Source organism: Zingiber officinale, chromosome 11B (assembly GCF_018446385.1).
Source record: "Zingiber officinale cultivar Zhangliang chromosome 11B, Zo_v1.1, whole genome shotgun sequence".
NCBI classification, from domain to species: Eukaryota; Viridiplantae; Streptophyta; class Magnoliopsida; order Zingiberales; family Zingiberaceae; genus Zingiber; species Zingiber officinale.
The window spans coordinates 36,784,417-36,797,759 of record NC_056007.1 but is presented as its reverse complement, the minus strand read 5'-3'; the positions used below and the strand labels follow the sequence as shown (position 1 = coordinate 36,797,759).

At 38.8% G+C, this 13,343-nt stretch overlaps 1 protein-coding gene across 2 annotated transcripts in view; it reads right to left on the bottom strand.

Annotated features, from left to right (window-relative positions):
- Positions 1–1,955, bottom strand: part of LOC122033671 (peptidyl-prolyl cis-trans isomerase CYP71-like) — a 49,047-nt gene extending 47,092 nt beyond the window's left edge. The window contains exons 1-2 of one of the 2 annotated variants that reach the window (XM_042592767.1): positions 1,682–1,955; positions 1,474–1,559 (exon numbers count right to left, since the gene is read on the bottom strand). In XM_042592767.1, the coding sequence (XP_042448701.1) occupies positions 1,474–1,559; positions 1,682–1,851 (256 nt within the window). In that variant the 5' untranslated portion in view covers positions 1,852–1,955. The remainder of the gene's footprint in view (positions 1–1,473; positions 1,560–1,681) is intronic. The other variant, XM_042592766.1, reaches the window with a different exon arrangement.
- Positions 1,956–13,343: the final 11,388 nt, after the last annotated feature.

Genomic DNA, 13,343 nt, shown 5'->3' with positions numbered 1-13,343 from the left:
GTTTCTCAATTCTCATGAGTCATGAATTCAAGCTTTAAACTGCAAACACAAGTTTTTGTCGCCCAGGAACCAAGAGGTTGTGAGAAGCAAGTGAGTATTAATGCAAGGTGTATAGTCTAAAATAGAATAATACAATGTTTACAAGTTAGTTGATCAGTCAACTCATTTGTTCCTTTCTCAGAAAAAACTTAAACATACCTTTCACTACATTTAGGAAGAATGGTTAAGTACTTCAAGAAAGTAGTACTTAAAAGTCAAACAAAACATAAAACTAAGAATAGGTGTGAGTCAGCTAGAGCTACAGCCAACTGCCTAGTTTCAAAAGTTGTAGCCCAGTGTAATGGTCAAGCATGGTTGCAACACGATAACTGCAACCTATTTGAAAAAAAAAAAAATCCTCTAACTAGGGCTTTACATAATATTTTAATGATTTTCAAGTGGGACGGTGGGGGTGCATAGGAGAATGCTCCCACATTTCTCACCTTTGAAGCATCTCAGAGTCTAAAGGAGCCCCTTGTTTGTAGAGGGCTCTGGGTGACCAAAGTTCTAGTAGATATGGCAGTTTTCTTCTTGGAGAGAGCGTTTGATGCCAATAACCACTTAAGATTCAAATTTCATTGTTTTCTTTATCATAGATAAGAGTCTACAAAGGATTGAGAGGCAGCTATAGACATGTGTGCAGTGGTTTGACTAGTTCTCGCTTGTAGTTTAATTTATTGTAGACTTGGTTTTTCTTCATGGAGTAGACGTATGAAGAACAACATTACATAGTAGATGTTCTTCATGTGTATTTGTGTTATTCTACCATGGGAGACAAAAATTCACAACATGGTTTCAGGATGGAGGTGATTCTGTAGGTGCAGATATCAAATTTGGATTTCAAAGAGGGGTTTGAGAGGTTGATTTGAGCATCTACCTTGAGGGTTGATTCTATCACTGGTTTTTTGTTAGTAGTGTTAATTTCAAAATTGGTGCTACACCGATCTGCAATCTAAACAAATGGTATTAGAGCACTTGTGAGTAGAGACTATAGAAGACACAAATAATCTATCTCTGGTTTTATATATGGTATTTTCAGTTTGTAACAGCTGTATATATGAGCTTCTGAATACTCTCGCATGTGACACTACCTGTTTGCTTCATCATCAATAAAGAATATTATTCTATTCATGTGCAAGAAAGCAGAAGTAGGATTGGATGGTTATGAATGGGAAAGACTCTCAAAGTTCTAAATTACAAGCTAAGTGATATTAAAAAAGAGGCAGTGTTGTTTTCTTCTCCAATATTAGATTTTTGGGGCTGTGGATATGTTTGTAGTCATGCACTGTGATATTTCAAATACTCGGAAGGAAAAGCTATGGTTTGTCTTCTTCTCCTTCCGTTTTAGTTTAAAACGTTCTAGACAAAATTAACAGAGGTTGGGACAAACTAGATAGAAAAGACACGATAAAAAAGAGATAGGAAGCACAGCACCATCACTGCTTCCAGTGATGAAGAAGTCGGCAGATGAGACGGCCACATGAGTGACCACGTCCCTGTGCATATAACTCTTCTCATACCTGCAAAACGCCATGCTTCTTATCATCAAAAATCAAAGGAAGAGCACGGTGGCTGACAGCGGATAGCAAATTGGATACACGAAGTGGTAGTAGAGAAGGCGAACGGATACGCGGAGTCTTACATGTGGGCGCTGGGAAGTGAGTCGAGAAAGGTTTGCTCAAAGTGGAGAGGCCGCTTGGGGCGAGAGCGCGGGGCGGGACCAGGCCCTACGATCGCTTCCTCGTCTCCATCGTCCGCCGGTGGCGTCGGTAGTGATGTATCCGCCGCCGGCTTCCTTTTTCCTTCTTCCATTTTTCGAAATCTCACAAACGAGAGTAGCGCAATGGCTTGGTGGGCGAGACTTGAAGAAGCAGAACCTCAACTAGGGTTCCAAAGGCCTGTGGGGTTTTGGTTCCAAGCCAATCACAACATCAGATAGAAGCAGCAGATAATAATAATAATAATAATAATAATATAATTTTTTTTCACAAGTTCATTATTGTGTCTTGCTATGTACAATGTATATTATTAAGTAATAAAAAGTATCGATTCTTATGATAAAAATTGAATATAAGCACTAAAAATTAATAACAACAAATTAGTTAAACAATAGATGATTAAGAATTACATAAGTGGAGAGGAGTAAGATTAAGAGAATGAGAGAGAGGGAAAGTGGATTGAGAATTGGGTGAGGACCTTCAGTTGAAGGAAACGTTGAAGGAAACGTTATAAGAGTTCGGTTTCATTGTAATACAAATCAATAAATTAAGAATCGCCGATTACCCATCCTCTATTCCTATCCACATATAGGAAGATTTAATTATTACCGACATTTTCCCTGTGGTGATCATGTTGAAGTGTCATCTCTATTAACATCCGATACTATCTAATGGAAGTGATTCCTATAAAGTCCGGTTAAAGGATTACCCTTGTCACTAAGCCCCCGGGCATACATCCATAAGAATACATAAAACACTTGATATCGTAAACATAAAAATAGCTCGGTAAGCATAATTCTACACTTTCTTATAGAGAATTACTCCTCCTTTCGAAACAATGCTCTAGATGTTTGGTTAAATGATTATTGTTGTCACTAAGATCCCCGGTCATATGATCTAAAGTATTCCCTCTATAGGGTGAACAAAACCACATAATTATTCAACCAAATATGTAAATTAAGCACATACACATCATGCACACATTAGATCGAATGAATACAAGGCATAAGTAATGTCATATGGAAAGGAAATTGACAAATCCAAAAGTATACATCAATCTTACATCACAATTACTCTATTAATCCTAGAACAATAATATCTACTCCATAACAAGGAGGAAAGAATCCAAAGACAATAAAATCATAAACTCAAAATCCAATCTAAGGAGAAGAATGGAGAAGTAGGGAGAAGAAACCTATCCAAGACATTGAGTGTTCTTTGGATGTAATCCCAAGCTTCCAGAGTCAAAGGAGATGATGAGAACAACCCTAGATCTTCAATCAGAAAGTGGAGAAGACGTAGATCTGAACCAAAATATATCTCCTAAAGGGGAGAAGCTTCCTCTTCTCAAGAAGGGAAAGAATTCCCCTTAAATAGAGCAGGGCATGACCCGTGTCACGGTCGTGCCTTTTGGCACGACCGTGGTTTGATTCTGCATGGCTGGTGTTGGGTTTTTCAGGCCGCGAAAACCGCTTTTCGCGTCGCGGAAACCCCGAATCACCCAAAGCCGTAGATCCGTGCAAGGAAAAATTTCGAAAACACAAATACGAGTTTTATACTACGATCTACAGTAGATCTACAAAGGAAAAACCATTTTACCTTCGATGCGTGCCCTTCGTTTAGTCCCGCTCGTCCAAGGAAGCGTTGGATCTCGAGAGTGTCAATGTAGACACTCCTCTAGTGATATCCACACGAACAAGGAGTGGTCTTCTACCACTCAAAGATGGAGAAGAGAGCCCCAAGTGTGCTAGCACTTTTCTAGAGCTCTCGGATGGGAACAAAAAGGAGAAAAGAGAGAAATAGAAGAGAGAATCACATACACTCCTTTAGTACCCTCCTTTGTGACCTTCACTTTCCCTTGTGCTCTTGGAAACAACTCAACATCTTCTCCTCACCATGATAGCCACGACCACAGCAACTCAAGAGGAGAGGGGAACCCAAGGAAGAAGAAGGAATAATGACACCACATCAATACACAAAACAAAAACCTCCACACCATCTAATGTGTGGCCGGCCACACCATCTAATGTGTGGCCGGCCACACCATAAAGCCCCTCATTAATGTGGCCGCCCACATTAAAAGCAATTGGATGTGTAACCTCCAATGAGGTGGCATACCATTATGAGGTGGTGATGTGGCTAATGATGTGGCTAGGTTGGTCATGCCAAGTAGGATGAGTCAACCTTCATGATGATGTGGCAAGACATCAAGTCAAACTTGATGTTTCAACTTCCATTTGGTCAAGTCAAACTTGACCAATTCTCTTCCTTGTTGAGTTAAATCCAACCTTTGATTCAAGTCAATTTTAATTTAATGAATCTAATTCATTAATATAAATTGACCCAATGAATCAAATTTAAATTAGACTCATTCAACATTTGAATCTAATTGAGTCTAACTCAATAAGTCTAATTTTGAATCCAATCTTTGGTGCATCATATGAACCTAATCCAATTGGTTCATCATATGAACCTAATCTCCATCCACATGTTCTTTGTGTGTGACCCAATAGGTTCTTATAACGTTGGTAATGTTTCTAAACTCTTTTAGAAACATAAGCAATGAGCGGCATCTAGCAATACATCATTGCTACCCAAGTTACAAGAAATGTTAAGATCCAACATCACCTTGTGACTACTAATTGTGACTCCTCACAATATGTGACATTGTCCTTCTATCCTAGACATCTAGATTGATCAATATGAGGCATAGACCGTGTCATCCTCTAATCAATCTAAATCTTGAACTCCAAGTAGACTCACTCGATCAAATGAGCTCAACATCTAATGTTGACTCATTTGGGCATGGCCATGCACTTCGTGGTCTAACTCTATCAAGAATACCGATGTCGCTCCCGTCATATGGGAGGGATAGATCCCATCTACATCACTCACATCCCTCTGCATAATTTGTTACATACCCAGTAATCGCCTTTATAGTCCACACAGTTACGGGTGACGTTTGATGAAACAAAGTACATAACTCCTTATGTAGGGATCCATGGTGACTTCAGGTTCAAAGACTAATAGTCATACTAATAGCCATGAGAAAGTATATGACACTCATATAACGATCCATGATACATTCTCATGGCGGGTCATTCAATATTCTCATGTATCAACTAATATCTCTATATCTATGACTTGTGAGATCAAGTCATCGAGTTGACCTACATTCTTTATTAACATTGTCCCTGAATGTTAATACTCGACTAAGAATGATTTAGAGTAGTGTTCCCTATATCATCTCACTATCGATTCAACCAATCGATTGATATAGGTAAGAACCTTCTACTCAAGGACGTTACTATACTTATTTTATCTGGCACTAATACAAATAAGCATAATAACCAAAAACCAAATGCCTTAATATATATATAAGAATATGATATACATGAGTCCATACAATCATCTAATGATTGGCTCTAGGGCTCTAACTAACAATCTCCCACTAGCACTAGTGCCAATCAGTATAGGCTCTAAGGTCTAATGACCTAGTGTGACCATCATGCTTTCTCTGTGCCAAAGCCTTGGTCAAGGGATCTGCGATGTTAGCTTCTATAGATACTCTGCAAATCTTCACATCTCCTCTATCGATAATCTCTCGAATGAGATGGAAACGTTGTAGAACTGCTGTGAACTCTGCCAGCTCATAGCACTACCATTCAAGCAAAACACGAACCTCGACTGTGATCTTTAATCATCCTGATCGGTCTGGAAGCTAGCATCACTGTAACCCTTTATAGCTAGCTTATCATTGTCTCCATATATCAAGAAATATTCTTTAGTCCTTCTTAAGTACTTAAGAATATTCTTGACCGCTATCCAGTGACTTTCACCTAGATCTGACTGGTATCTGCTCAAAGCATACGAGACATCAGGTCGAGTACATAGCATGGCGTACATGATCGATCCTATGGCTGAGGCATAAGGGATCTGATCCATGCGGTCTCTCTCCTCTCTAGAAGAGGGACCTTGAGTCTTCGAAAGACTCACGCCATGTGACATCGGCAGAAATCCTTTCTTGGAGTTCTGCATGGCAAACCGTAGGAGTACCTCATCAATGTATGTACTCTGACTTAGGCCAAGCAATCTCTTAGATCTATCTCTATAGATCTGTATCCCAAGAATGCGGGATGCCTCACCTAAGTCCTTCATTGAGAAGCAACTCCCTAGCCAGGTCTTGACAGACTGAAGCATAGGGATGTCATTCCCAATGAGTAGTATGTCATCCACATACAATATGAGGAAGACAACTATGTTTTCTACAACCTTCTTGTAGACACAAGACTCATCTTTGTTCTTGATGAAACCAAACTGTTTGATCGCATCATCGAATCGAAGATTCCAGCTCCGAGAATGGCCTCTAGCCATTTCTCGGAATCTGGTCTCATCACAGCTTTCTGATAGGTGGTGGGCTCATCCTCTATGAACATAATGTCATCATAGTCAGACAAGAGAAATGAGTATTTCTCAGGCTAACGACGTACCCTATCAGACCTGCGAAGAGGTATGTCTACTTGAACTGGTTGTTGTTCCTCAACTCTTTATGGAACAACATCATCCACAACACTTTGTGGTTCCAGTTCAATTTCCATCGAGGCATTAGTGCTATTGTTCGCATCTTGAACTTCTTCAAGATCGAACGCGCTCCCACTAGTCTTTCTAAAAACAAAGTCCCTTTCTAGAAAGACCCCAGTCTTTGCCACAACTACCTTGTGCTGACTGGGAATGTAAAAGTAATATCCCTTAGTTTCCTTGGGATATCCAATGAAATAGCACTTGTCGGATTAGGGTCCTAATTTGTCTGAGACTTGACGTCGTACGTAAGCCTCACAACCCCAAATCCTCATGAAAGACACCTGGGCATCTCTCCCAGTCCATATCCTATATGGTGTCTTTATCACGGCCTTAGATGGAACTCGGTTGAGAATGAAAGCTGCCGTGTCTAGAGCATAGCCCCAGAGGTATGTCGGAAGATCTGTGTGACTCATCATAGATCGTACCATATCTAATAGGGTACGATTCCTCCTTTCGGATACACCATTCCACTGTGGTGTTCCAGGAGGAGTGAGTTGAGATAAAATCTCACACTCAGCTAAGTAGTCACGAAACTCATGGCTTAAGTATTCACCACCTCGATCGGATCGAAGTATCTTAATACTCTTGCCAAGGTTACATACTTCATTCTTGAATTCTTTGAACTTTTCAAAGGATTCGGACATATGTCATCAAGTACACATAACCGTATCTATTGAAGTCATCGATAAATGTGATGAAGTACCTATAACCGCCTCTAGCAGCGACATTGAAAAGACCACATACATCACTATGTATGAGTCCTAACAAATCGATCGCTCTCTCATTGTGCCCACTAAAGGGAGTGTTGGTCATCTTGCCTCGTGGCATGATTCGCATATCTCATATGATTCAAAATCAAATGAGTCCGAAACCATCCTTATGGAGTGGGATAAGCGCTTGTCATTTATATGACCTGAGCGGTGCCAGAGATAGGTGTGGTTCATATCGTTCGATTTGAACCTCTTGGTACTAACGTTATAGATAGAGCTCTCAAGGTCTAGAATATAGAGTCCGTTCATCGAGGTGCACTACAATAGAACATATCGTTTAAATAGACAGAACAACATTTGTTCTTTATTATAAACGAGAATCCTTTCTTGTCCAAACAAGAAACGATATAATGTTCTTAGTCAATGCAGGCACATAACAACAATCGTCTAACTCTAGTATAAGCCCAGACGGCAGAGATAGAAAATAAGTCCCTACAGAACAGCAGCAACCCGTGCTCCATTGCCTACTCGTAGGTCTATCTCGCCCTTTGCCAATGCTCTGCTATTTCTTAGTGCTTGTACATTAGTACAAATGTGCGAAGCACATCCGGTATCTAATACCCACGACGAAGAAATAGAGAGGTTGACTTCTATAACATTTATACAAGTAGAAATCTTATTTCTCTTCTTGTTAAGATCTTCGGTATCTGTGAGTTCCTCTTCCAATGCCACCTTGTCCTTGATATAGTTGGCGAAGATGTGCAACCATATCGTAAGCACCCATCAACTGTTGCTGCTGAAGCTCAGAGTTCATGGTTGTGAGCATTAGACAGGACACATGCGTCGTCTTGATGCTTCTTGTAAGCATCACGGTGCCTTTCGCGTGGCGATGGCGGGAGGAGCCTCGAATGGGTGCTCCGTCTGATTACATTCTTGGCGAGAACTATTCTCAAGTTCCTGTAGTCCAGGAAATTTGCTCGTTGAGCTTGTCCTTCTTAAGGACGAACAGAGAGAAAAAGTTCGTATTCGACGTCATGGTTATCAACAACGAAAATTTGAAATAAATATCATATTCTTTTAAATCATCTAATTAGGCCTTTAATTAAATGATGCTCCAAATTCTATAATTCTTGTGGGACAAGATCCACATCATACTAACCCTTGAGTTAGCTTTGGCTAATACGCCCAAGGCTTAGTATGATCGGTAGGTAACGATTACCAATTACATCTCTATGCAACTCTTGTTTATAGAATCAATATCTGCATTTATATTAAAACTCGAGTTAGCTTTGGCTAATACGCCCGAGAGTTAATATAGATGTGATTTTGACCTATCTTTTCCAACCGTTGGAACAATGCCTATAGTTTACTCGATCCAACCGAGTAACTAGGAATACTCAATCTAATTGAGTTTGTATTCACCCATGCGTTGATAGGCGGGACCAAGATTGTCCCTCCGTACCCTACCAAGATAATATGTATTGCTATGCTTTGGCAGATTCAACAATACATGTGATCGAGGTAGTGATAGGTATCACGGCATGGTTAGGCATTTAGAGTTGGTTCGATCTAGATCTAATCTAATCGAGAAGGATGCATCTTGTGCATGACTTAGATCTAATCTAATCGCAAGGGTGCATCATGTGCACGACTTAGATCTAATCTAATCATTAAGGCACTAATTAATTAATTAACTATTAAACATGCATCATATACATAACAATTAATTAATTAATCTATTTGTGATTTAGTCATGGCCCTACTACGATCTTCTCAAGCCAATGAGAAGATCGAATGGTCAACCTAGGGTCAACAGCTTCTCCAAGCTCCTCTTGTGTTGCTCGTGCCCGCCTCGGAACTCCGTCTCGTGTGGACCCTCCACCGCTCCAATTTGTACATTACAATTTGAAACTCGAGTTACATTCGAGTCTAAATCTAATTTACAACAAGAAAATAAGAGAAGGCACGACGCGCAGGTCGCGAATATAATACAACACTCACAAACACATAACGACACGCAGGCCGTATTATGAATTACAACACAACCAATCATATTGGGTTTTGGGCCATGACTATCACAAAATTAATATATAATTCAAAATTATATATTTTCATAATTTTCTATAATTTTAAAAATAATTTTTACAATTTTTATGAGTAAAATTTCTCGGCGGTCCCGTTTAGCGGTTTTCGGACGCAATTGCAGGTTAGGGGCAGCACCCTACCCGCGATCTAACCATCGCGAGGTTCCTTTGCGATCCAACAGCGCCTAAACCTGCTGTCCCAAAACAATTTGGGCGAGACATTGCCGTTTGGAAAAATCTTCCTGAGTTCGTTTTAGCGATTTGGGTGCAATCATGAGCAAATCCTTGCGGGGTTAGGGCGATACCCTACCCACGATCTAACCATCGTGAGTTGCTCCTGCGATCTAATGGCACCCGACCCGCTGTCCCAAACGAATTTTGGGCAAAAAAGAAAACTTTCCGGTAGCCGAAGCCTACAAGTGCCGAGACACTTGTGCTTCGCTTCTACGGAAAAATTACTCATAAAAACTCTAAAAACTCAATTTTTACAGAAAATCACATAAGGTATATTTTTCATAAAAATACAAACGAACTCGTACAAGTCTTTGCACGTGGCTCTGATACCACTGTGGGTTTTTCAGGCCGCGAAAACCCCGAATCACCCAAAGCCGTAGATCCGTGCAAGGAAAAATTTTGAAAACACAAATACGAGTTTTATACTACGATCTACAGTAGATCTACAAAGGAAAAACCATTTTACCTTCGATGCGTGCCCTTCGTTTAGTCCTGCTCGTCCAAGGAAGCGTTGGATCTCGAGAGTGTCAATGTAGACACTCCTCTAGTGATATCCACACGAACAAGGAGTGGTCTTCTACCACTCAAAGATGGAGAAGAGAGCCCCAAGTGTGCTAGCACTTTTCTAGAGCTCTCGGATGGGAACAAAAAGGAGAAAAGAGAGAAATAGAAGAGAGAATCACATACACTCCTTTAGTACCCTCCTTTGTGACCTTCACTTTCCCTTGTGCTCTTGGAAACAACTCAACATCTTCTCCTCACCATGATAGCCACGACCACAGCAACTCAAGAGGAGAGGGGAACCCAAGGAAGAAGAAGGAATAATGACACCACATCAATACACAAAACAAAAACCTCCACACCATCTAATGTGTGGCCGGCCACACCATAAAGCCCCTCATTAATGTGGCCGCCCACATTAAAAGCAATTGGATGTGTAACCTCCAATGAGGTGGCATACCATTATGAGGTGGTGATGTGGCTAATGATGTGGCTAGGTTGGTCATGCCAAGTAGGATGAGTCAACCTTCATGATGATGTGGCAAGACATCAAGTCAAACTTGATGTTTCAACTTCCATTTGGTCAAGTCAAACTTGACCAATTCTCTTCCTTGTTGAGTTAAATCCAACCTTTGATTCAAGTCAATTTTAATTTAATGAATCTAATTCATTAATATAAATTGACCCAATGAATCAAATTTAAATTAGACTCATTCAACATTTGAATCTAATTGAGTCTAACTCAATAAGTCTAATTTTGAATCCAATCTTTGGTGCATCATATGAACCTAATCCAATTGGTTCATCATATGAACCTAATCTCCATCCACATGTTCTTTGTGTGTGACCCAATAGGTTCTTGTAACGTTGGTAATGTTTCTAAACTCTTTTAGAAACATAAGCAATGAGCGGCATCTAGCAATACATCATTGCTACCCAAGTTACAAGAAATGTTAAGATCCAACATCACCTTGTGACTACTAATTGTGACTCCTCACAATATGTGACATTGTCCTTCTATCATAGACATCTAGATTGATCAATGTGAGGCATAGACCGTGTCATCCTCTAATCAATCTAAATCTTGAACTCCAAGTAGACTCACTCGATCAAATGAGCTCAACATCTAATGTTGACTCATTTGGGCATGGCCATGCACTTCGTGGTCTAACTCTATCAAGAATACCGATGTCGCTCCCGTCATATGGGAGGGATAGATCCCATCTACATCACTCACATCCCTCTGCATAATTTGTTACATACCCAGTAATCGCCTTTATAGTCCACCCTGTTACGGGTGACGTTTGACGAAACCAAAGTACATAACTCCTTATGTAGGGATCCATGGTGACTTCAGGTCAAAAGACTAATAGTCATACTAATAGCCACATGAGAAAGTATATGACACTCATATAACGATCCATGATACATTCTCATGGCGGGTCATTCAGTATACATTCTCTAATGCATACCCATGTGTCAGCTTAATATCTCTATATCTATGACTTGTGAGATCAAGTCATCGAGCTGACCTACATGCTAGTCTTATTGTATTAACATTGTCCCTGAATGTTAATACTCGACTAGGAATGATTTAGAGTAGTGTTCCCTATATCATCTCACTATCGATTCAACCAATCGATTGATATAGGTAAGAACCTTCTACTCAAGGACGTTACTATACTTATTTTATCTGGCACTAATACAAATAAGCATAATAACCAAAAACCAAATGCCTTAATATATATATAAGAATATGATATACATGAGTCCATACAATCATCTAATGATTGGCTCTAGGGCTCTAACTAACAGCTGGAAGTGGCACGATCGTGCTTTTAGGCACAGCCAAGGCTTAATCCGGTTCTGATTACTTGACACAGCCATGCCTTTTGGCACGACCCTAGTTTGATTAGATTTTGGTGAGCAGGCACGACCATGTGAAACCACACGGCCAGAGGTGGACTCTTCTCTAAATAAATGGCATGGTCATGCCCTTTGGCACGGCCTTGTGCTGCTTAGCTAAGGACGAAGAGTCACAACCGTTTAAAACCATACAACCAAAACTCTACTCTTCTTCTTTTATCTCTCCAAAGCACGTTTCATACCATTTTTGCTCTAAAAAATACATCCTGTTAACAAAAAACTAAACAAAAGCATATCTTCAACAAAGGGAATAATTATGCTAAAAAATATGATAAATAGGGGTGAAAATATATCGAATATACACAAGAAAAGTAAGTGAATGTGCATTAAAGTATACATAAAAATAGATATATTCTACGCAATCATGTCTCACACGTTTGATACAGTTGATATTTATTTGAATAAGTCTTGGGATTAATTTTCAACGAATATAAAATATCTTACTAGATGTATGACCTCCCTCATATAAAGGACTATTGTACTAAAGCAAATGCCTCTATAATTTATCTCTTGTAGAAAATGTGAAGTGGTCTTAAAGGATCAAGAAGTTGATACTTCCCCGACTCCCACAGTTGTTTTGTGTAACTTATTTAAAGGTATAATTAAGTGTTGAAGAATTTTGTTGTAGTTATATTCATTCTAATATTTTAATATTTAACAATAATTTTTAATTAGTAGTTTAAATTAATGTTCTTATATTGAATTTGTAGTTTTCATGTTAAGTCAAGTAAAGGATGACAGATTTATTACAATGGGGTAGAGATTAAATTTCGATGGATGCATATTTTTAGAGAAAAATTCTTTCTACTTTAGCCACTTAGAGGTAGGTTATAAATTGATCTCGTAATTTATCTCCTTTCATATAATTTAGGGACTGACTATAAAGGGTGACGGGATGAACGTAATCCTCTTTTATTACAATTATATTGAATTTGTAATTCTAACATTTATTACATCATTAAATGATTCTAAATTTTCTTTAACATTTCATCATATGCATATATTAAGCTAGATTTTATATAAATAAGATATGAATTTAGAATAACTTTAATTTACTTAAAAGATTCTATTTGTCTTATACCAAGGTTTTTGGGAGTGAGTTCCTTATTCTCATATTGTGCAAAGTTATTTGTGTTAAATCTATGGGCTTTTATAATGTCGCGGACTTAAACTAATTCAATTTTTAAGCCTTCAGATATCCTAAATTGATTTGAGTCTTAATGATATCTTGTTGTGCATTTCAAGTTATGAAATAGACTGATTATGGTTGGATGATCTAGCAAAACTATAATAGGATCGAAATTCTTGATTTAGTTTACTAGCTAGGTTTAGTTTACTAAATTTCTAGTCAATTGACAAAGCATGAAACATTAGATTTTAGATTTTGATAGTGAGATATTTAAGGTGATCACAATCAACTTTTTATCTATAGTAAGTTGACCAAAAATATTTAGCAATTGAACAAACATAAATTTTTTTTCGACCATATTTTGGTTAGTCGATCGAATAGGATATCTTTAGACAGCTATATTTGATTTACATAACTAAAA